This window comes from Abramis brama (assembly GCF_963993115.1).
Source record: "Abramis brama genome assembly, chromosome: 12".
Lineage (NCBI taxonomy): Eukaryota > Metazoa > Chordata > Actinopteri > Cypriniformes > Leuciscidae > Abramis > Abramis brama.
This window is the reverse complement of record NC_139974.1, coordinates 25,794,574-25,819,675: the sequence shown is the minus strand read 5'-3', so window position 1 is coordinate 25,819,675 and position 25,102 is coordinate 25,794,574. Positions and strand designations below refer to the sequence as shown.

Here is a 25,102-nt window from a genome sequence, read left to right as displayed (position 1 = left end):
TTATGTAAAATGCAAATATTTCTTGATATGTTAAATAGGCCTTTTTGATGAAATGAAAAATATAATTTATCATGTATTTCTTTTGATATTGGGGTGAAATATGACTTGAAAGTTTTCATGAGATTCACCTACAATATTATGTGGGTTGCTGTACCAGCTCATGTTGATGTACCTTATCTACAGAACGTATATTTCACCAAATGTTTTTACTTCCTTTTAGTTTTTTACTAACCCTTGAGAAAACCGTGCCAAATATTGACTTATTTTGTTTAATAGTACATAGTATGTGTCCCTTTTTATAGCAATCAAGTGGAGTGTGTTTTCTGACACTATTGCATCATTAGTAAGCGATGCTACTGCCAGTATAACCATAGTTAGTAGGTTTGTTTTTATTAGTATTCTCTCACCAGCGTGTGTCTGTAGTCAAACAGTCTGCCCTGTCTTGGGCAGGTTTATGACTCGACGACAAACACTTCTTTAGATGTAATGCTTTATGTTCATTACTGACACACCATCTGTCCCGCAGGGCAAATCCCCGCACTGGATCGGTCCAAACAAGTCCCACCAGCACGCCAGTATCGAGTCGAAGAGGTCGGCAGCTACCGCAAGTTCCACCAAAGGGCTCTATGGACAGAAGTGAGTAGATAAACCAGGCTTCTTCCAAATTGCAAGATGGCTCATGGGTAGAAAGCCTTTATAATTAGTCAGGTTAGGATCACCAGATGATAAGAATAACCTTTCCATTGGGTAACTGACAAAAATTCAACAAATAAGCTAAGTAAATAACTATAGACTTTTATTGCACAAATGTATCAGTTATCACACACACACACACACAGACACACACACACACACACAAAAAAAAGGCTTATGTATAAACAAACATCTTGACCACAAGTCAGATAAAGAATATTGTGTAACTACAATTTGGATAAAATAACATTATTGTCCTTTACATAACACAACATGGATTGCTTTTTCCCCCACCCTTTTTCCTTGAAGATGGCGAGGGCATTACTGAGCCTTATGAAGGTCTGTAAGCACTAGCTTCTGTGTGTTTAGCTACGTCTCAGTCTTCTTTATTACAGCTTTATCATCTACTCTGTTTGACTAATCCTGTTAGCTCTGGTCTGTGAGCGTTACCTGTCATTTTTCTAGCTTCTGCCGTTCATTGGGTATAGTGAACAGATGCTTCAGCCTTGGTTGTGCAATTAATAGTGCTGTACATTTATCATTATAGATGTATGCTTTGTGTAGTCTATGTACTCCGTCCATGTCTGGAATCATGTCCAAAAGTATGGAAGGTTGTTTTCGTCACAGAGTAAAAAAAAATAAAAAGGGTAATTGTGACTTTATCTCGCAATTCTGACTTTATTTTCTGGCAATTGTGAGTTTACATTTTGCATTCAGTACTTTTTTCTCTCAAAAAATGAGAGATGTCAACTGAGAAAAACAAGTCTTAATTGTGAGATATAAACTCACAATTCAGAGATAAATTTTTTTAGATGTTTACTCCAAAATGTGAGATGAAAACTTAAAATTGTGAGAAATTAGGTCAGAATGGTGTTAACTTGCAATTGTGAGAAAGAAAGTCCAAATTGTGAGGTATAAACTTGCAACTCTGAGAAAAAAAGAGATAATAAAAAGAAATAAAGAATTGCGTGTTGTTAACTCAAAATTGTAAGATACAAACTCAGAATTGCGAGAAATTAAGTCATTTCTGAGAGAGAAAGTCCAAATTGCACGATTCTGAGAAAAAAAAGTCTGAATTATGATTTTAACTAAAAAATTATAGAAATTACGAGGAATAATGTCTGAATTCTGAGATAAAAAGCTGCAATTACCTTTTTATATATTAATTATGTAGGATAAACAGGTATCCATACAAAAGTCTACTTGCCCTAATTGAAATTTGTTGAGAAAAAAGCAGAAGGCAATTTATGTCAGAACTTTTACGTTAGTAACATCTTCTGACAGTATTGTAAGTGCTAAAAAAACTGTAAATTCTGGTATGTTTATAGCAGAGGGTCGGCAACCTTTGAAGGGATAATCATTGGAATGTGAGCAATATTGAGAGATGAATATATATATATTTTTTGTTTTGTTGTATATTTAGTTTTAGAAAATATGTAAGTCTCTTGCACCTGCATGGCGGTCTACTCCTAGCAGTAATCCTCTCAGTCATACAGTGATAATTATGGTTTATTAGTCACTAGTTGTTGGTTTATTGACATTTTGGTTTGCTTTCTCTTTTGATTTGCACAACTCATCAACCAATGAAGCAGGAACAGGGATGGTACCTCAGCCTCCTGCTCCTTCTCCTATTCTTTCCCAGCTTCCACAGACTGTGGCTGGTAAATTATATTTAGGACACATGGAATACTTTATATCAGTCAAATGCAAATATGATCTTTATATTCTGAGAGTAATTGCATTTGCATCAAAGTTGTTTTAATAAGTTTGTTAATAGACTACGTAAATTACATTTTAATGGATCTTTATCACTTTTTATATTATTAAATTATTCAATATTCAAAAAACAGAATTTTCAGAATTATATTTGCATTTGTACTGCAGCACACTAGTTAGTATGGTCAGTCACCAGGTGGACTTAGAAAATAAACATTTCAGTCTTTCAGTAAATTGTAGATTCATTTAGTTTTTTTGCTTCTATTTTCATATTTCTATATTTCTCACCCTCATGTCTGATGGCATACTTCTGTCTTTCTTTTTTTTACACTCATTTCTGTCTGAATGTTGAAGCAGTGGGAGGGGCTTCACCTCACCCAGCCCCGCCCCCTCCACCTCCACAAGTCACACAAGCAATGGCTGGTAATGCTGTTATTGCATAGCAAGCAATTGATCCCATAATAAGAATACACAAACAAGAAAAAAAAACTGTAGATTAAATGTTAAAAAAAACGCTAAATAGCTAAATAGAGTGTGTTGGTCAGTAAATACTGTAGCAGTACACTACAATACAGTGGCACAAACTACCTTGTTGTGTGTGTGTCATCGTACGTATTATTAGTAATGCACCGAAATTTTTAGCCGAAACCAACAATTCTGATTTTGTTTCAAATAGCTTAATATTCTTCTTGCCATTGGTTTTATATGTTATATAATGTTTTTTGGGTTTTTTTTGTGTGAAATTATTTGGCTACTTTTATTCAGCAAGGAGGCATTCAATTGATCAAAAGTGACAGTAAAACTGTTACATTGTTGTAAACGATTTCTATTTCATATAAATGCTGTCTTTTAAACTTTCTATTCATCAAAGAATCCTGAAAAACATAATATAAAATATTTTTTATATAAAATAAAATAAAATATTAGAATATGTGTTTACTGTTTTTGATAAAAATGAACAGCTAAAGATATTTTTTAAAATATTAACCAAATAATAAATCAGTTATTGTTAAATCAACTAAGTATTTAAAGTAAAAATAATGACGTTTATTCTGGAAAACTAAATTATAATAAATTACAATTATAATAAATTATTATATCACAATAAAATATGATATCAGTTAAACTGGATTATTTCATATGCACTGATATTGCAAGATGGCTCGATATCTGTTAAAGTAGCGAGTTGCCTGTAAATATTTTCATGTTTATTGTCTGTTTTTTTGTTTTTGTTTTTTTATTTCAGTGCATTTCATAAATGTCCGCCCAAATAATCCTTTTGTTCATTTTCCTGTTTTTTGTTTTTGTTTTGTTTGTTTTTTTGTCCACAACCCTGTCTCTGCCAATCATGCTGTCTTCATTGTCATCATCAACAAAGCTCATGAGAGGATGGAGCCTCCTGTCCCGGGCCCTACCATCGCACATGTCACCATACCTCCTCATGTCCACTCTCCTCTCCCTCCTGCACATCCCCATCCACCTTCTTCAGTGTCCACTCCCCCACCTGCACAGGCCCCTCCAACACATGCCCCTCCTCCTCCAACACATGCCCCTCCCCCACCTGTACAGGCCCCTCCTCCTCCAACACATGCCCCTCCCTCTCCAGCCAATGCCCCTCCTCCTGCAACACATGCCCCTCCCTCTCCAGCCAATGCCCCTCCTCCTGCATCACATGCTCCTCCCCCTCCAGCCCATGCCTCATCATCATCCTCACCTCTTGTACAACAGGCTTCTGTGCCAGGTGTGTCAATGCAAAAGAGTACTTCTTACTACACAGTATACACCAGGGATGCAAAACTAAGGGTGTTTCAATCAGCTCCCTAGTTCAGTAGTAGGGAACTGATCAGGGAGTCTGCCATTTAAAGGGCTGTCTCAACCACGAAATCCTACCAGTGCACTGAAACGTTCGCTCCCTAAAAAGTCCAACAGTGCACCAAGAAAACCAGAGAGCATCGATGCCCACTGTGTTCCTTTAACGGAAATTCTGAAGCACAAAAAAATCACGTTAGCCAACTCACCACACAATAGATGTTTTTTTCAAAAATACAAACAATTATTTAATTATATTTCAATAATCTAGCTAACATTTTGCAAGTATATGTATATGTAACAAGCAAAGTATTTTTCATAATGTACTTTGAATAACATTTAAAAATGATGTCAGAAAGATATCAGTTCTGCTGTTGTTCGTAAATACCAGTAGTGATGTTGTACAATGGCATGTTGCCGGAAATCGGTCATCAGTGACCCAATGTGTAGTGAGCCAGGGAGGGTCTTTACTGTCCTTACCAGTGCCAATATTCGTGTACACAATATACTAATTCACAACCTAGGAAGCTAGCGAGCTGATTGAGACGCACCCTTAGTTCCTTGAGGGCCACAGCCCTGCAGAGTTTAGCTTCAACCCTAATTATAAATGCACATGATCCAGCTAACAGGTATGTTTGTTGGAGCAGGGTTGGAACTAAGTATTTTTGCACCCCTGGTATACACTGTATACTTCCTGTGATACTTAAAAATAGTATGTCAAACAGTATGCAGTATGCAGTCATAAACAGTATTAGAAATTGCATTCCGCACAAATAGTAAGAGTAGTATGCTGTTCTGAACATAGATTGAGTGCTCGTAGCTTCATAGGAGCATGAGTGTGCATATGTGTGTGTTTTAGCATGGTTAGACTGTACCTGTGTGGTTGTGGAAAATACTGATGATTAAACTCCCCTTCTGTTTATGTGTGTGCCATTTCCGACACAAGAATCCCAGGAAAAGCCTGTAGCTCCCCCACCTGTCAATGGGAGGAAAGGCAAGTGTGTGTGACCGTGTGAATCTCTCAGTGATGTTTTACAGTGTGTTTGTGTTGCAGAGATATAGAAGTAGATGTTTAAGTAGATACGTTTGCAGTACTTGACGTTTGTACGGCTACACTTGTATCCGATATATTTTTTTATATTTACGCTATGATTGTGTTGGTGATGTCATTAAGAGTGATGTTATTGAAAATGTTTAGAAATTCAGGTTCTGCACTAAGCTGAGCTATTTTTTTTTTAGTTTTGAGGGATTAGTTATTATTTTAAGAATAATTGTTTATTATGTTTTTGAAGCCACTGGACACTCGTGTAAACCAAGTACCTTCATTCACCTGTAGATGGCTCAATGACACTCCTTTTTTAAAAACTAGACTTCAAAAATCAACTAGACTTTCATAGTTAGAGTACAAGTTTTTAAATATTTTTAAATTAAAATTAATTTAAAAAAGTGATTAAATAAACATAATAATATTAAATGACTATTTAATTTAAATTTTTCCATTTTTTTATAATTGCAAATGATAATATGAAAACTGAAAAAGAAAAGTATTTTGTTTTATTTGGCTTTATGTAGGGAAAAAAATAACTGGATTTTGAGGGTATTTGGATTTGAACTATGAGGGTAAACTGCGTATAATTGTAATTTAATCATGCTAAATGTGCCTTATATATGCACTCTGCTGGCTTGAAGTATGCACATCTAATTAACAATTTTGTTAACTAGGACCATTGACTTTTTCTCCTTGTCTTGTAACTTCAGAGGTGACATGGGAGGACCAGCAGAAGAAAGCTCCTGGTATGCCACAACCTGTGGTCTTCATCTGCCTTTAGTAGAATAGATCAACACTAGTGCGCTTCCAAAAGAACTAGATTGCAGCCTTCTTCTGCTATGTAGCTCTCTTCTTTTGCTGCTCTTGTTGCTACCATGTTATTTATTAAGACTGAACCCTCTGTAGTTACAGCTCTATACGGCATGATTACTAAAATATATAAAAAATTAGTGTTCTAAAACTTTTTGGTATATTTGAACATCAAACAGGTAATAAACTGGTATGGTGTGTTTGCCTACTGGGAAGCGCTTACAAGTCCGATTCAAGGTGAATTCAGATTAATCTGTAAACCAGCTACAAAATTATTTCCAAATAGGATTATCACTGTTTTTATTCAGTAATATAGGTTGTCAAATGTTGCGTTGCAGTTACGGGTAGCTACGGGGCCTGAGCCACTGCCCCTTTGCCCTCTTGGGCCGAGGTATCCCTCTAGCAGGCAGAGTATTGTATATGAGTGGAGTGGATTTCAATTCACGCCAAATGCATTCTGTAATGAATCTGCAGCTCCAGATCCACTCTGGTCCGGGCTTTCCACTTACCGTGCTCCGAGTTCCCTAGAGGAGTAGCGGACTAGAGGAGACCCATGCTCCATAATTACACATATATTAACGCAATCATGGTTTCTGCCTTTCATGGTTAAATAAGCGTCTGCAGTACTGGTGTGCTAGCAAGCAAAAAATATCAATACATTTATTGGTGTTTATTCTCATTATGGGCTGCGAATGATAGATCAACATGAGCTTTTTAAGTCTCGTTAATGCTTGACTTGTCCTCTTTCTGGCAAGGGTGATTTTTGCAGCGCGGCTCACACTGAACTGAGCAGACACGTTGCGACACGAAAATGCACTATAAATCCATTTTTTCAACATGAAATTTTGCATACATTTATGAAGCAGCACTAAATATTTAAAGTCCCCCTGTAGTCAATAATTTTATCTCTTAAAACTAATCTTTGATCATATAAAAATTCCTTGAAATAGCTTTTCCTTAAAATAGCTTGAATGTAACTCTACACACTTGCCTCATTTAGTATACGCGGTTCTATGAATATGCAGATTAGCCCCGCCTCCACTCACCAGCTCAGAGATCCACTGTTGCTGATCACACGTTGACGTGATTGGTTACAAGGTAGCTTGTGACGTCAGAAACACCAGCGATTTCAAACCGCGTTTTTGAGACTGTCTTTGGTTCCTCTAAAGAGAAAACACTCAGCAATGGTGTTGACTTGTGAATTTTCACATGGTTTGTCTTAAAGCATATCAAAAACACCACATAGAAACAACTTAATATTCACCACAGGGGGACTTTAAGTGAGCTAATCACACAGTGCTTGAAAATGTCTATTGGGATTGATGAATAAACACACAGTACAAACACAGTACAATACCGTACAGCTGACTTAATCTGGAAGTTCAAGCAGTTTATTCTGCAATTGTAGGTTAAAATCTGTCTGTTTTTAAGATTTTAACTGTACAACACATACAACACTAAGCAAAAAGATAGTAATAAGACCAGGGTCGGAAATGCAGCCAAAATAATAATAATGACTCAAAATTCAAGATATGGGAGCAAAAATTCCCCCGAATTAGTTCATTTTTTAACAAGGTATCACACGAGCAAGAGAGCAGTTTTTTTTCTCGAATGGTCTATGAGCACGATTAAAAATGTGATATTGATTTTATACAACAGTACAAGTTATTTTCAGTTCAGTTATTTTTTAGATTTTAGAAATAATAATGTCAATTCCTTATGTTTTTGCTCTATTGAAAATAGTTCCAAACAAACACAACAGAACATGGTGCCCTTTTTCTTGGTTTGGGCCACTGCCCCTAAAAATGTCTGTGCATGTCCCTGTTGCGTTGATTAGAGTTCACGTCATTCACTTCAGATTTAGTCAAGTCACCTTTATTTATATAGCGAGATAGATTTTATTTATATAGATGTAGAACTGAACTGCTAATTGTTCTTTGTCATCATCATCATCACTATGGCAATAGGTAGAAGGAAGGTAGTAATTAACACTTTTATTGATGCTGAGATGAACGGTTCTCACTGATATATTTAGAATCTGTAATTTTAATACATTATGATAAACAGCTGAATAATCTGAATACTGAAAGATTAAAAACAGAAGAACAGAATAAACTACATTTAACAGTAATTTTATAGCACCTGTATCATTCGTTTGGTAAAATAAAACTGGAGACTTGTGGGTTTTTGGAAAGCTAATATGATTTCAAAATATGAATTAAGAGCTGGCCTTTTTGTTGTTATTTTAGCGTTAGAATATATTTGATTGTGCTTCTCAAATTAAACAATTAAAATCAATAAAAGAAGAATTAAGACAATAAACCGTGAATCAATAATGTCATTGAGCTATGTTAGACATTACTGTAGTGTTGCATGTAGTATGCAGTGGGGAAAATAGGGCATAGATGGTGGCCTGTGTTTGTAGTGTGTGTGTTTGAGACGTATGTTCCACATTAACCTTTGCTTAATACACTTCAGTACATTCTTTTGATGCTTTAAGGTTTTTCTGAGGTGTTGGATTTCTCAGATCTTTTTTTTAATGTTTGTTTCGGCATGAGTGATGAGTTTCTGAGTCTGAAATTCATCTAAAATCCTTTTGTGTGTGTGTGTGTGTGTGTGTGTGTGTTTCCATCATAACATTGTGTGTCATGTGTCTGTTTAAACTGTCTTGTTTTCCTCTCATTTCATCCACACATCAGCAGTAGTGTCAGAGTCAACAGTGTCAGAGAATGGAGATGCAGGTAATTTAGACTAACCCTAACATAAACCCCTCCAAAACAGTGTGTGTGTGTGTGTGTGTGTGTGTGTGTGTGTGTGTGTGTGTGTGTGTGTGTGTGTGTGTGTGTGTTTGTGTGTGGAGCAAACAGGGTAAATGGTTGGGTAGTGTTATTAAAAGAGTTGGAACTACACCGTTCAAAAATTTGGGGTCAGTACTGGTTCTGGTTCTTTTGACTACAGTACTTTTGATGGTTGCTGAATGTTATTGAATTTGCTCGTTCAATAGAGTGTAACAGTCGGGTTCCCAAAGTAAAAATTCCATTTTTAGTTTTGAAATAATATTGTTTAACAGCATAATTTGTTTCCAAAAACTACATTACCCATGATGCTGTACAGACAATTCCACCAATCAGAGAGCAGAACAAGCAAAACCGTGTTAAAAGATCTATTTAGCTCCACCCACTGCCATGAAGCGCCACGTAATCGAGTCACGCTCTCAAAATACTTAAATATTTCTAGATATAATATGCATGTTTTGCAATACACTTAAAACCTATTGTTTTATATATAATCACATGTTAAATTAGTAGTTTTATATATTTTATAATTTGATTATGCTGTTCGCAATGCTTCATTGGATTGTAGTTCTTTCCATCACTAAAGCCATATGGTGCACAGTCTTGTACCTTTGTATTTTTGTATGATTTCCAAATACTTTTTTAAATCCCTATCGGAGAAATGAATGGAAAAAATACTTCCGGAACCAGTGCCGCTGAAAAAGTCGGTTTGCACTGTTGTACTCTATTCCTTAGAGAATCTGTGATTTGTTTACTTATTTATCTATTTATTTATTTAGTGGCTTTAGTCCATTACTCTTTTACGAGCTCATGTGTGTTAGCTTTGATCTTATCATATGCAAGTGTATTCCTAAAAGCCGACAAAGTAAATCTTTAGCAGATATACAGTACATGGTACAAAATACAGTCCCTTCCTTTTTTTCTGCCAGAATTATTGATGACATCATCTCCTGCACAGACATGTGTAACTTTCATTCATAAAACCATTTCAATAGGGTCTTTAAATGACTGGTCAAATAAATTTTCATTCAGTTGCTTAATGGCATTGTGTTCTCTTTCACATCTGTTTATTTGGGTTGGACTGGATCAGCTATAATTTCCTACTGTTGAAAAAACGCTGTCCATATAACTTCTGTTGTCTGATGTGTGTCGCTTCGGAGTTTGTTGGATGTGTATTTGTATCAACAAGCAAAATTTACTAATTTACATACAGTACTGTGCTTCTGTAATGAGTTTCAATACATCTAACTTTTTTGTCTTTTGTTGTCACACAGGCACTTTGAAGGATCCATCAAAGGTATGTTTCTTTCTGTCATTGCTTGAGTTTTTCTTCTGTAAAGCAATTGTATCCTTAATATTTGGGAATAGATGAGGAGCTGTTTATTTGAAGCTTTTCTTCATGGTGACTTCTTTAATTTTTAGAATAACCCTGGCCTGTAGAGACGAGAAGTCTCAGCCAGTGAATCATTTGCTGCATAGTTCCCTTTGGTGATATTTTAAGCATTTACAAACATGTCCGATGCCAGACGTTTGGCCTTTGTCACCAGTGGACTGAGAATAGTTTACTTTGCAGTAAGGAATGTTCTCTTCAGTTGGAGTAAAATTTATTTCCACCCTTACATTGTGTCCTGACCAGGTACAATAAGATGTTTCCCTGTCAATTTTCAAAGCAAAATGAAAATGACTGCTGCAACGGGCCCAAAATATGTGGATACAAAATATCAGCAATTGTGCAACAACTTTTAATCACCTGGTGTTTTGGTGATTTTAGATGTATGAACTGAAGTCAGTTCTCCTCAAGTTCACACATGTGTCCAAACAACAATAACATTTGACTACCAGTTAATTTTTTGTACTTTATTTAATTTTAAACAGTATATCTATTGTTTCAGAGTTTGTAATTTACAGCCTGTACACTATCGTTCAAAAGATTGGGGTCAGTAAGATTACAAAAATAATTCATTCATATTTTTTCTTCAGCAAGGATGCATTTAATTGATTGAAATTGACAGTAAAGACATTTAGCCTGGGTTTCCCCATGCTGCCTTGCGCGCAGCGCAATTTTATTCACGCTGCTAGGCAGCCTGGATTCCATGGACCAGATTTTCGCCTCAGCGAGGGGACCAATCACAGAACGGGGAGGGAGCAGCAAGACAATGACGACGTCTATGCGACACACCGAAGCAATTTGTTTATATCTATGGATCCAACATGGCAGCAGTGTCCATATATACCTTCTACCCTCATGTTTGTCTTGCACAAATGGCAATAGTCGCTGAACGCCATCGTGTACACATAAATCTCTGACCCATCGTCTTCTTCCTCGTCGAATTTCTGTCGCTCTACATACGTCATTTGGTATAATTGAAACGATTGGCTATGAGCTACGTACAGGCGCATTTGATAGACATTCGTAGCGCCCAATAAACGGCTCTGGGCATTCTTAAACCACGCCTCAAATACGAGAAAATGAACATGTGGTTCCCAAACCACGTCTCAATGAGACGAGGTCTGACGTTAACCAGGCTAAAAGACATTTATAATGTTACAAAATATTTATATTTCAAATAAATACTGTTCTTTAAATCTTCCAATTCATCAAATAACCCTGAAAAGAATGTATCACGGTTTCCACAAAAATATTAAGCAGCACAACTGTTTTTAACACTGATAATAATAAGAATTGTTTCATGAGCAGCAAATCAGCTTATTAGAATGTTTTCTGAAGGATTTTGTTACACTGAAGACTTGAGTTATGATGCTGAAAATTCAGCTTTGCCATCACAGAAATGAATGACATTTTAAAACAAATTCTAATTGGAAACACTTATTTTAAATTCTAATAATATTTCACAAAAGCTATCTGTTTAACATTAATGATTTACTGTTTGTTGCTGGTTAGGACACAATGTTGTGCCTGGTTAGGACACAATATAAAGGCCCTCACATAGACATTATATTAAGTACTGATTAGCTGTTCCTCATGGTTACATAAAGTGTCAAGTATCTGTGTGTGCTCTGGGATATGACATCCTTTGTGACTTTTATAAACATTTTAGTTATTGGTTGTTTTAAAACCTAGTGAGTTGCCTACCAAGACAGCATTCAATGCACTTTCTACTGTAAATAAGGACAGACAAACCACTTGGACCAAAATCTAACCCTGGATAATGCAATTCAATTCCAGAATGCATTCCAAACCATCTTAGATGTATCCAAGATGGCTGATGGTGTCAAGAACTTCTGACCAAAAATATACTGATTTTTAATTTAGTACTGAATAGTTATTAATAATAATTATTTGTGTGATCTGTGATCAGATTTTTATGGTTATTAGAGTGTTAGCTTAGCAACATGTTAACATCAAATTCTTAGAGTGCAACAGTCGTGTTTTGGTAACATTCATTTTTTCACGGGAAACTGATTTATAACAATAACTTTAAAACCTTTAAAGACAGACCTGTTGTGAGCTCTGAGGTTGTTAATCGATGATATAGGCTCTGTTTTTTTTAAGCCATCTGTTTCCATTATGGAATTTGTGGTTAAAAACATTGCCCATGATGCTGTATAGAAAATTCCACCAATCAGAGAGACGAAGCGGGAAAATCGCGCCAACAAAGCTCTACGCAACCCCTACACTCAAAAGTGTTTCTATAGATATAATGAACAACTTTAAATAAATAGTTTCATTTTTTACCATTGTTTTTAACCCTTTCATGCATGAATTATGATATCCTCAGTCAGGATTTTTTTCCTATGTGTTTTTATTGCTCTTAGGGCATGAAAAACAAGAATTAATTTTTATTTTATTTTTTTACAAATTTTTCAAAGAGATCTTCAGATGTCCACTTGAGTGGACAGCATGCATTTGGTTTAAACTTAAGATATACTAGATTTAATATAAGACAATAATCAAACACATAAAGTATGTGAATTTAACGAACTAATCAATACAATTATATCAAATCATGTGAAAACTATAAAATATATACAAAAAATATAAATGCAAAATATTGCAAAGGCTTCATACAGCTTCATACAAGTTGCACTTCACGTATCTTTGATATCAGAACATGAGGACGTGATTCCATCAGATTTTTCTACAGTCTGTCAAGGTACAACTGTGGAAACCACTCAGATGCTCCCTCCAGTGCACCAGAGTATGGAGATTTACCCTTATTAGCTGATAATTCTGATTATGTTCAAGATGGACATGCACATTTCTATCATAGCCCTCCTCTGAGAAAACCTAGCGATACGTTTTTTCAATCTCATCTGAAATGATCAGTGTTGAGGGTAACGCATTACAAGTAACATGCATAACGCATTCAGATAACTTTTTTGATGTTTCAAGTAAAGTAATGTGTTACAAGTAACATGCATTACCTAATCAGATTACTTTTTGATCTAACAAGTAATTAACTACAAGTAATGTGCATTACCTAATCAGATTACTTTTTTATGTAACGAGTAAAGAAACGCATTACAAGTAACATGCATTACGTAATCAGATTACTTTGTGATATTATGAGTAAAGAAACGCATTACAATAACGCATATTACATAATCAGATTACTTTGTGATGTTATGAGTAAGGAAACGCATTACAAGTAACATGCATTATGTAATCAGATTACTTTTTTATGTTATGAGCAAAGAAACACATTACAAGTAACATGCATTACGTAATCAGATTACTTTTTGATGTTATGAGTAAAAAAAACAAATACAATAACATGCATTATGAAATCAGATTACTTTTTGATCTAACAAATAAAGTAATGCATTACAAGTGTCATACATATGTAATCACATGACTTTTTTCGATGTCAATGAAAATTACTTTCTAATAATACAAGTACATTTATTTACAGTAAAAAAAGTCACTGCAGATTAAGTTTTTAAGTTTTAAATTTCAAAAACAATATTCACATTATAATTATGAATTGTAGCTGAAATATAGCAGTTGATGCATGACGTCCACTACAGTGGACATGTGATTAATCAGAGTTTTCTCTCAATCTAAAATCAAAACTTGGAAAATTTTACTGTGATATGACTCATTAGATATTGCTTGATGCTGCAATATTTTTTTTACCTACAAGAGTCTCCTAGATTAGAAGGAATGGGTGGATATTCCGGAGCAACTTGGCATGTCTGACTGACCCTTGGCCATCTTGGTTTGGAGGGGGAAAAAATCGAAACACAAAGGCTTGCCACTTGATTGCAATTTATAGGATGATGCACAAGGGTCCAATGAAGAGGCTGATGTGCAACTTTGCCATAAAAACCCGTGCAAATTCAAGAAAATGCATTTTTAATAGCTGTCCACTGTAGTGACCACTATGCGTGAAAGGGTTAATTTGATTGTCATTTGCAATGCTTCATGGGATTGTAGTTCTTTCCCCCATTAAAGCCGACAGTCTTTAAACCTTTTGTATTTTTGTCAGATTTTTTTGCTTCAAAAAACATTTGTAGAGATTCACCTCAATGTGGAAAAAATGAATGGAAAAAAACTTCCGGAACCAATTCAGCTGAAAAAGTGTGTTGGGCACTGTTGGGCCGTGTTTGAGATTTATTTCATTTCTATTTTGAAGTCAGTTTGTGCAACATTATTTTAATGTAATAAACAGCATTTTTTTTTTTCTCACAGCAGGGGATGGACAGTCTCTCCATGAGGTCATCGGACAGTGATGTAAGCGACGTGTCCGCTATGTCGAGTGCATCTCGGCTTAGCAGCACGAGCTACATGTCTGTCCAGTCAGAAAGGGTGCGAGCGAGCCGCAGGATCAGGTAGGCACACAATAAACCCACTGACCTGTTATACCTGTGGATGTATCTTCAGCCATAGACAAACCCTCTGGTCACACTTACTGTGCTTCTGATGAGTTCAGGTGTGGCTCTGCCTGCTTGCGAAGTGAACCAAACCTCTGAACTTTCCAAGAGTGTGTTTACCAATGGCTGAGATGACATCACATGTTTTTGAATAGACTTGTATAGGTGACTCTAACGAAGAAATGTCCAGCTCATATTTCACCTCAAAATCAATTGAGAAACAAATATTCTGCATAACGTTTTTAAACATATCAATAATGCAATAAATATATACTAACTCAAGCATATATTCAAACATTTTTTACTAATTCAAAAGTTTGTGGTTGGAAAAAAGTCTTATGTATAGCAAGATTGCATTTATTTGGTCAAAAATACAATAAAAACATTAATACTGTGAAATTTTATTACAATTTAAAAGAGCTGATTTCTATTTTAATATATTTTAAAATGTAATTTATTTCTGTAGTGCTATGGGTGAATTTTCAGCAGCCATTACTCCAGTCTTCAGTGTCATGTGATCATTCAGAATCATTCGAATATGATTCTTATTATTATCAATGAAAACCGTGATACCTTTTTTTTCCTCAGGATTATTTGATGAATAGAAAGTTCAAAATAACAGCATTTATTTAAAATATACGTCTTTTGTAACAATTTACAAGATTTAAGCTTTGATCAATTTAATACATCCTTGCTGAATAAAAGTATTAATTTCTTTAACAATTCATTTAAATTAATTAATTTAATTATATAACCTTGTTTTATTTTCATAGCACAGACTTGTTCACATGACACATTAGTGTCACATTAGAGTTTTGTGTAGAAAAGCTTACTTTTCATGAATGTTGCAATACAAAGCAAAAACATTTCATTTTATAAATAAGCTTAAAGTGTATTATTGAAATATGAATTGGACATGTTTTGTAATTGGACTCTATTTTTATAAGATTAACCCATTAACAGAAGGATTGAGACTTAGGAGAATCTCAAAGTATATGACAGCATTATTCTGTGGCCTTTATTGTCACAGAATTAGGAGAGCTAAATTATTTTCACACTTTCATTCTGTTATCTTGTTAAAGATTTCTTTTATTTTCATCATCTGCATGTCTGCCAAGCTCATGGCTGTCTGTTCTGTGTCTTTTCTGTCCTGCATGCTTCCTTTCATGATGTCATGGCTTGGTTTATGTGTTTGTTTGTCTGTCTGACTGTCCGTGTATATGTATATGTCAGCCGTGCGGAGGCCCTTCCGAGTCAGGGAGAAGAGGGTGCTGTTGTTGTGGAAGAGCAGGTGGAATCAACTACAACAAGCGCACTGGGGGCGGGGCATGAAGGGGGGGTGGGTTTGTCTACTGAGAACCCAGAGGAGGAGGAAGAACAGGAGAAACCTGAGAGGTTAGAAGCAGAGTGTCTCATAAACCTAGCTAATGTCCTCCAACTAGTATCCTTTAGCTAATGTCCTCCAGCTTAGTGTTCTCCAGTTTGTGTCCTCAGCTAATGTTCTCCCCAGTCTGATCATGCCCCTAAATCAGGGGAGGGGTATTAAGATAAAGTTCCAAGAGATCCGGTATCTATATTTCCTTCTTAGTGGAGGTCTGGACAATACTTTTTTAGAACAGTTTTACATTTCCATTGGGTCAGCCGTAGTACTTTGTAAAAGAAAAAATCATTAACACTAAAAATCGTCATCATAGATGGGAATCCTGAGCCCCGAGAGCCAAAGCATTGATGTCTAAGAATTTTTACCAGTATTTACCAAAAAAAGTAAATATTTCTCCCACCTGGATATGAAAAGGTAAGATCAGATATTGTATCAGTATCAGTTATTCTGCTGATTAATAATGTTAAATAAAAAAAATAAAAAACATCTAAAGGCGCAACGCATTAACTTGTCACAAACCTGGTTTAGTTAAATAATTTTGCTGTATTCTCGTTTTATGTTTTCAAAATAAGTCTCTTCTGCTCACCATGTTTTTTTTTTTTTCATTCAAAATAGAAAAAACAGCAATATTGTGAAATATTATTACAATTTAAAATAACTTTTCTTTTTGAATACATATGATTTATTCATGTGATGGCAAAGCTAAATTTCAGCATAATTACTCTTCAGTCTTCTGTGTCACATGATCATTCAGAAATGATCAAGACACATTTCTTCTTATTATTATTATCAATGTTGAAAACAGTGTAAAAACAAATCAGGATTCTTTGATGAATAGAAAGTTCAAAAGAACAGCATTTATATAGGAGGAGGGTTACAACAGTAAACAAAATGTTCACTTTTAGTCAGTCAGATTCAATGTTACGTCGATAATGATGTATGGGCTCCCTATGGAAAGTGCCATAAACGCTGACCCTTCCCAGCTCAAAATGTAAGTCGAACAGACCTCCGTACCTGGTGGGACGGAAGGACAGAACTTTCTAAGGGGAAGATCAATAGCTACTGTTCCTTTCTGCTTTACCCTATTCAGCCACGACTGGTTGGATAACACTGGGGAAGTGTGCAGAGTCCAGATGGAAAGGGACGCTATAGAGGCCACATCCTGCCCGTAGAGAGGTAACGTGTGAAATACTCATGCGGACTGACTGTTGGGGCAGTACTACATATGGAAGAAAACTCTGCAGTAGGTCCTACCTGGAAAGGGATGGAACTACTACAAACGCTGAGCTATGACAGAGCAGACACTGTCAAAGGAAGGACACAGGTTAACCAACGGGGAAACCATTCCGTGGAAAAATACACATATGATATTACCCAAGGGGGTTCAACTACTTATGGGCACCTAGCGCAGTACCCATATCCTGACCAAGGGGGCTGACATGTACACAAGTATTGGGCTTAGCGTCAGACTCCTCCACTAATTCCAACTGCCAAGGGTGTTGGAGGAACCTCAAGCCAGGGTTCGCCGGCTGGGGAACTCATCTGGAGAAAAAAATAAGTGCTCGCACCCCCTCGACGAGGGGAATGGCGCTGCACCTGCTACACCGAGCCAGTTTTCCAGCCACCTGCCTATTATACCATTAACACGGTATAAAACTGGATCTGGAAACTGGATCTACTCGGAGATTATCAAATCTCGCAAAGGTATTAGGTTTCACCCGGCATGAAGATCTGCAGATGTCTGCTAAAGAGGCACCATGTAGAGTGAGCTCTAACTCAGAAGTGGCACGGCATGCCTTGAGTTTTGAACTCCAAGTCAATGGCATCCCCTATCCATTGGACCAACCTCTGGAGACAGCCTTTCCCTTCTGCTGACCTTCAAAGCTCTGCATTTTGTCTGGGCTGGGCAATGCGAGGGATGGGCCTGCCTCCTCCAGGGGCAGCACTTGCACTTGCCTGGTCCCGAAAAGGAGTGGTGGGAACTTTGGGCGGTCTCTGCAGGTGCCAGAGATCTTGAGGCGGGTACAATATGGTGCCCTGTCTCTGGGAAAGAAGGTCCAGGAGCATCAGGTCCAGGTGGGCCAGTATGGTGCAATCATCAAGACCTGTTCCTCATCCTCCCTGACCTTGCACTGTGTCTATGCAAGCAGGCTCACTGGGGGAAACACATACTTGAATAGACCCCGGGGCCAGCTGTGTGCCAGCACATCCGTGCTGAGGGTCCCCTCGGTCAGGGAGTAAAAAAGCTGCCAATCGGAGGATTCTGGAGAAGCAAAAAGGCCTACCTAAATGCGTCCCCAAATCAAATCCAGATCAGCTGGACCACCTGGGGATGGCATCTCCATTCCCGGGAGTGTGAGCTGTCGTGAGAGCGCATCAGCCGCACCATTGAGCTCGCCCGGGATGTAAATGGCATCGAGCAACTTGAGCTGCTGCTGATTCCAGAGGAGGAGATGGCGGACGAGTTGCAACGTGAGCGCAAACCTCCTTGGTGGTTGATGTGCGCCACCATTGCAGTGTTGTCCCTCTTGACCAATATGTGCTTGCCCTGCAGCATCGGTTGAAACCAGCGCAGGGCTAGCAGTAATGATAACAACTCCTGTCCATGAGCCCGAAGCTGCATGCCCGTTGCATACAGTGCCCCAGCCCAACCTGGAGGCATCTGTTGTGACAACAACATGCCTGGACACTTATTCTAAGGGTACCTCTGCCCGTAGAAATGCAAGGTCCGACCATGGGCTGAAAGTGTGGCAACAGATAGGTGTGATGGATGATGCTTTAAAGCATGCCCCACACCGAGAAACCAGTCGTCCAACCCCAAGAGTTCAGGGCAAGGTGGAAGGTTCCACTCAAGCCCGACGCTTGCAGCTGCCTGGGAAAGCATGGCTGTCAACTCTAGGTCCGACTCAACCTGCACTGCTCTCCCTAAAGGGGGCAGCGCTGCAGAGTCTTCATCCCTGGAGCACTCAAGCCCACCCTCCAATGCAGCGATCGACAACTGATTCTCTGCAGGAGCTCCGAATGAGACACTAGGTCACCCATAAGAAGCTCACGATGTGTGTAAAGGAGTGGGAGGCCCGTGGGGATTGGCCCGGTGGGAGAACACCCTCTACAATCCGCAAATCACCCTGCTTATTAACCAAAGTGACTCCATCTTTTTCAAGGTACTCGAGTTTAGATCTTAACATCATGATGGTCATGTTCCCGCTGAGAGAACATGGACCTTCAACGAACACTGCCTCAAAGTGTTGAGTAGCTGAATGCGCCTTTTCTCCAACAGAAGAACATTGCCTCTTTTTAGCGAAGGCGGATGGCAGAGTGAGTAGAAACAACAGGTCGGCTCCAAAGCAAAAAGCTGAATGAGCGAGTTGCCAGCCAGCTTGGCATGCAAATCTCACTCGCCAATCTTCAATGGCCTAATTTCTTGCTACCCGAGGGTGATTGGGCTCTTAAGTGGGCTCCTCATACATCAGTATCGAGTTAACTTCGAACATGACAGACTGAAAGGGAACTTTGTTTTTAGATTAGACCAACATAAAAATGCACTTTAAATAAATGACACAGTTATTTCACTATTTTTCAGTGCATGTGTCTTGTTATTCAATACTGTGTTTGGTATTTCTAGATGGCACCACTCTCCACTGCCCTTTAATTCGTCATATTGTCCCAAAAGAGTTTGAGTCTTGCATAATATCACTGTCATCTTAGTAACCCTGGGGAGTTCTGCATGAACAGCTGCCATCTCCATTCCAATTAGAGCAAAAACAAGAAACAAGCTTAAGTTCTCAAGCATTTCCACCAATTTCCACTTCAATAAGTTTTCAGTACCATTTGTGGGTCACTAACTGAATATAGATGAAGTGTTTGTGATCATTAAAACGTTACAGCAGATAAAATAGAATTTTAATGTTGTCAACTGAATTTTTCACCAATTAGCAACTGCAGTAGCATGAATTCTTACATAACCAGCACTCTGTGCACTCATACAGATGTTGAGTACCGTAGACTGCATTTTTATTAGGTTACAGTCATTTCAAAGCAGCACTAGCGCTCTTCAAAATGTTTTATGCCTCTTACTGTTTGACGTGACTGTATGACGGCCATTCATGTTGCTTTAATGAGGGGTAGTCTCATTCATTGTCAAATGCCATTGTCATAGCAAGACAAGGTTATTTCCTATCTAAGTTATTGTGTATTCATACAGACACAATCATTAGATTACATAGCTTCTGCCTAAACGTCACAGGAAATGAAAACATTCAGCATTATTCCTCTATGTATTCATTGGTTTCTCAAGTTTCCACAAACACACTGAGCTGCTGCAGCATGAGATTAAGTGCCAAGATGAAATGCCATAGTTAGCCGTAGTCCTCCTTTGTCACATGAAGTCCTTCTGTCAACCCACCATTTTCATCTGTTTTGACTGATAAGGCCCTTAAAATCCCCCTGTAGTAATAATTGTATTAAATCCTTTAAAACTGATCAAAAAACTTTGATCACCAAAATGGCATATTTAAACGTTTTTTCCTGTGAACATTTTTTTCTTCATGCCTTAAAATAGCTTGAACATAACTCTACACCCTTGCTTAATTTAGTATATGCAGATCCATGAATATCCAGATTAACCCCGCCTCCACTCACTAACACAAGCTCAGAGATTTACTCAAATTACTGTAGTAAACGCTGCACAGTGATATCGCTCTTTACAATGTCGGACACATAACGGTAATTAATATGATTAGCTTTTTGATTGACTACGTTATCAAACAGCTAATGATGTGTTGCTAATGTTACACAAACCATGTTCACATTTGCTATCTCAGTCTGCCTTCTAAATATCAGTATCTTTAGAAACGCTTTGAATAACTTTGAACGTCAGTGAAGAAAGGCATATAATTTGTCATAGCATTGTGTTATACATCAAATACATAATTAACCCTCTATATTGCTAAATATACCCGATTTTTCATATCAACAGAAAAATGTTTTAGGATAACCTGGCTACTCTTGAGACTCCCCTGCTTCAGAGCATAGTATTGATATGCTAAAGCCCGCCCACACGTTGATGTGATTGGTTACAAGGTAGTTTGTGACATAAGAAACACAGTCGATTTCAAACCTCGTTTTTGAGGCTGTCTTTGGTTCCCCGATTCACTTTTAATAAGGAGAAAATAATCAGAAATGGCGTTGACTTATGAATTTGCACATGTTTTGTCATAAAGCATATTAAAAACACCACACAGACATATAAACAACATTAAAAACTTGATTTTCACCACAGGGGGTCTTTAAAACAGTATGATACCATACTCCAGGGACTCAGTTCTAGTGAATGATACTTCGAGCCTATAGTACTTTATACACTCACCTAAAGGATTATTAGGAACACCATACTAATACTGTGTTTAATAATACCCTAATACCCCCTTTCGCCTTCAGAACTGCCTTAATTCTACGTGGCATTGATTCAACAAGGTGCTGAAAGCATTCTTTAGAAATGTTGGCCCATATTGATAGGATAGCATCTTGCAGTTGATGGAGATTTGTGGGATGCACATCCAGGGCACGAAGCTCCCGTTCCACCACATCCCAAAGATGCTCTATTGGGTTGAGATCTGGTGACTGTGGGGGCCATTTTAGTACAGTGAACTCACTGTCATGTTCAAGAAACCAATTTGAAATGATTCAAGCTTTGTGACATGGTGCATTATCCTGCTGGAAGTAGCCATCAGAGGATGGGTACATGGTGGTCATAAAGGGATGGACATGGTCAGAAACAATGCTCAGATAGGCCGTGGCATTTAAACGATGCCCAATTGGCACTAAGGGGCTTAAAGTGTGCCAAGAAAACATCCCCCACACCATTACACCACCACCACCAGCCTGCACAGTGGTAACAAGGCATGATGGATCCATGTTCTCATTCTGTTTACGCCAAATTCTGACTCTACCATCTGAATGTCTCAACAGAAATCGAGACTCATCAGACCAGGCAACATTTTTCCAGTCTTCAACTGTCCAATTTTGGTGAGCTTGTGCAAATTGTAGCCTCTTTTTCCTATTTGTAGTGGAGATGAGTGGTACCCGGTGGGGTCTTCTGCTGTTGTAGCCCATCCGCCTCAAGGTTGTGCGTGTTGTGGCTTCACAAATGCTTTGCTGCATACCTCGGTTGTAACGAGTGGTTATTTCAGTCAAAGTTGCTCTTCTATCAGCTTGAATCAGTCGGCCCATTCTCCTCTGACCTCTATCATCAACAAGGCATTTTCGCCCACAGGACTGCCGCATACTGGATGTTTTTCCCTTTTCACACCATTCTTTGTAAACCCTAGAAATGGTTGTGCGTGAAAATCCCAGTAACTGAGCAGATTGTGAAATACTCAGATCGGCCCGTCTGGCACCAACAACCATGCCACGCTCAAAATTGCTTAAATCACCTTTCTTTCCCATTCTGACATTCAGTTTGGAGTTCAGGAGATTGTCTTGACCAGGACCACACCCCTAAATGCATTGAAGCAACTGCCATGTGATTGGTTGATTAGATAATTGCATTAATGAGAAATTGAACAGGTGTTCCTAATAATCCTTTAGGTGAGTGTAGATACTATATTGTTCAAAAATGTTGGGTCAGTATTTTTTTTTCTTCATGTTTTTGAAAGAAGTCTCTTATGCTTATTATTTCAGTCTCCAGTGTCACATGATCCTTTAGAAATAATTCTAATATGCTGATTTGGAAACATTTCTTATTATCAATGTTAAAAACAGCTCTGCTGCTATTTTTCTAAAAACTGTGATACTTTTTAGTTGTTTTTTATTTTTTTTTAAAAGAATAGAAAGTCCAAAGAACAGCATTTATTTGAAATAGAAATGATAAATGTCTTTACTGTCGCTTTTGATCAATTTAATGCATCTTTGCTGTATAATAACAACAACAAAAATCGTACTGACCCCAAACTTTTGAATGGTAGTGTAGAGATGTAAATATAAATATAAAATATTCTCAGTATGTATAAAAAACATTAGACTGGTCGTTTCATGAGAAAAATTTAATTTATGATGCACTATGAAGACATAATGTAATTGTCTTCAAAACCTGCTCCTCGGTCCCAAATACTGCAAAAATACAATTGTGATTGTCACATTACTAAACGGCAGAAGAACTAATGATTAAAGCAAAATTGCTGTCAAACCTTGTGCTCTTTCTGGCTGTGTGTAGCACCTACTGCTCTGCACTTCCTTCTGAAGGAGTTTTTCAGTCTAATCTTAACCGTTTGCATGTTTTCATATTTTTCATAAGTTTTCAAAAGTGTTAAAAGTACATTTAAAAACTACAAAAACTTGTCTAAAATCTCAAGTACAGTATTTCAAGAATATAAGATAGTTTGTTCAGACTATTTTAAGATATTTTTTATAAGTTAGACAGTTGTAGACAGATACAACAATAGGACCTGCTGAAACCTGTTGATTTCAATATACAAAGCAATATCAGGTTGTAGAGGCATATTTAAAAAATAAAAAAAAGTAATAATACATACATTTGAGTCAGTTTGTATAGTATTACAGTGTTTAATGCCTGATGATCCTGCCTAATAAAGACTTTAACATTCAGAGCAAAGATTATTGTTGAAGATAGTTGTCATAGAAACAGCTTCGTCCTCTTCTTCAAGGCTGTAGAAATATTTTAACTCAGTGTCAATGGAACAATCCTCATACAAGTCTTCTGATAGTATTTTCATATGGTAGATACAAACCCAGAAAAAAAGTTCACTCAATAACTTGCCATTCACAGAAAAACAAACAGAAAGTAATCTCCTGTTTCTATTAGTAAGACGGATCACTAGCACAGGATTCAATCTCATGTTAGTAGCCTAAAGCCATCTTCTCCTATCTTTTCAGGAGAGTTTTTGATGAGTTTTGATGAGTCACTGTCTCATTATTTCCCCCTTGTTTGACTCAAGAGCTTGTCTCACGTCACTAAAATAGGTCATTATACAAGCTTTCTGCAAACTGTGCCTCTGTGGATAAATACTTCATATTATACGTCTCTGTCCATACCTGACCTTTCTACAACATATGCTGGAGTAGACCTTTTCAATTAAATTAAATTATGTTAACCCTAATGCTGATTTATTAAACTAATTGTGTAGAGATTGACTAATTGTGTAGAGATTGACAGCAATCTCTCATGGCAGGTGAACTCAAAATAGACACAGCAGCACACAGTCTTTACATCTTATGACACCATTATGACTTCTTACAAAATAAGTCTGCAATCAAAATCAGAGATTCAAAATCACACTTTACAATAAGATCCCATTAGTTAACGCTAATGCATTACTAACTTAAACTAACACTGAGCAATACATTTGTTACAGATTTATTAATGTTAAAGGAACACTCCACCGTTTTTTTGAAATAGGGCTTATTCACCGTCTTTCCTACATTTAGATAGGTGGGCAAACGCATTTTTGTCTCAGTGCATGCATTGTTTTAGTTTGGCAGCGCCACCGATAGCTTAGCTTAGCATAATGAATGGAATCCTTTGTTGCCAGCTAGCATGTCATGAGTAAAAGTGATTAAAAAAAAAATAAAAAAATAAAAACGAATTACTTCTTGTGGTCTGCATATTCACAACGAGTATAAATAGCAATGCAGATTAAGACTAGGCGATTTCCTAGGCAGATATTGACTTGCGACTATATTGGGGGGAAGCACAGGCGAAGCACTGCTACTTGGGCGCAGAGATATCACACATGAATAGTAGCCAGCTATTTTTCCTACAGTAGACATAATAAATGGTGATGAACATGGCGGATTTTGTGAGAGACGAGGAGGGTGACTTCTCAGACAGTCAAGAGCCAGAACCATACCTCTATGAACCAGAGTTTTCAGAAGAGGAGCTGCGTGCTTTGGAAATAGAACGACAGGAGGAGGAGGTTGCGATCGCTCAACAGCCTGAGGACGTGAGGATGAGAGTCAACACAAACTGGTGGTGAGTGTGATATCTCTGCGCCCAAG

General features: G+C 37.4%; 1 protein-coding gene across 31 annotated transcripts in view; it reads left to right on the top strand.

Moving 5' to 3' along the window:
* The window catches only part of rims2b (regulating synaptic membrane exocytosis 2b), a 167,831-nt gene that overhangs the window by 121,906 nt on the left and 20,823 nt on the right, over positions 1–25,102 (top strand). For 17 of the 31 annotated variants that reach the window (XM_084130384.1, XM_084130391.1, XM_084130379.1 and 14 more), the window contains 11 exons: positions 527–636; positions 1,003–1,032; positions 2,283–2,354; positions 2,764–2,832; positions 3,788–4,150; positions 5,165–5,212; positions 5,977–6,012; positions 8,776–8,817; positions 10,146–10,168; positions 14,525–14,664; positions 15,940–16,101. In XM_084130384.1, coding sequence (XP_083986510.1) covers positions 527–636; positions 1,003–1,032; positions 2,283–2,354; positions 2,764–2,832; positions 3,788–4,150; positions 5,165–5,212; positions 5,977–6,012; positions 8,776–8,817; positions 10,146–10,168; positions 14,525–14,664; positions 15,940–16,101 — 1,095 coding nt within the window. The remainder of the gene's footprint in view (positions 1–526; positions 637–1,002; positions 1,033–2,282; positions 2,355–2,763; positions 2,833–3,787; positions 4,151–5,164; positions 5,213–5,976; positions 6,013–8,775; positions 8,818–10,145; positions 10,169–14,524; positions 14,665–15,939; positions 16,102–25,102) is intronic. The other 14 variants (XM_084130402.1, XM_084130404.1, XM_084130386.1 and 11 more) reach the window with 9 other exon arrangements.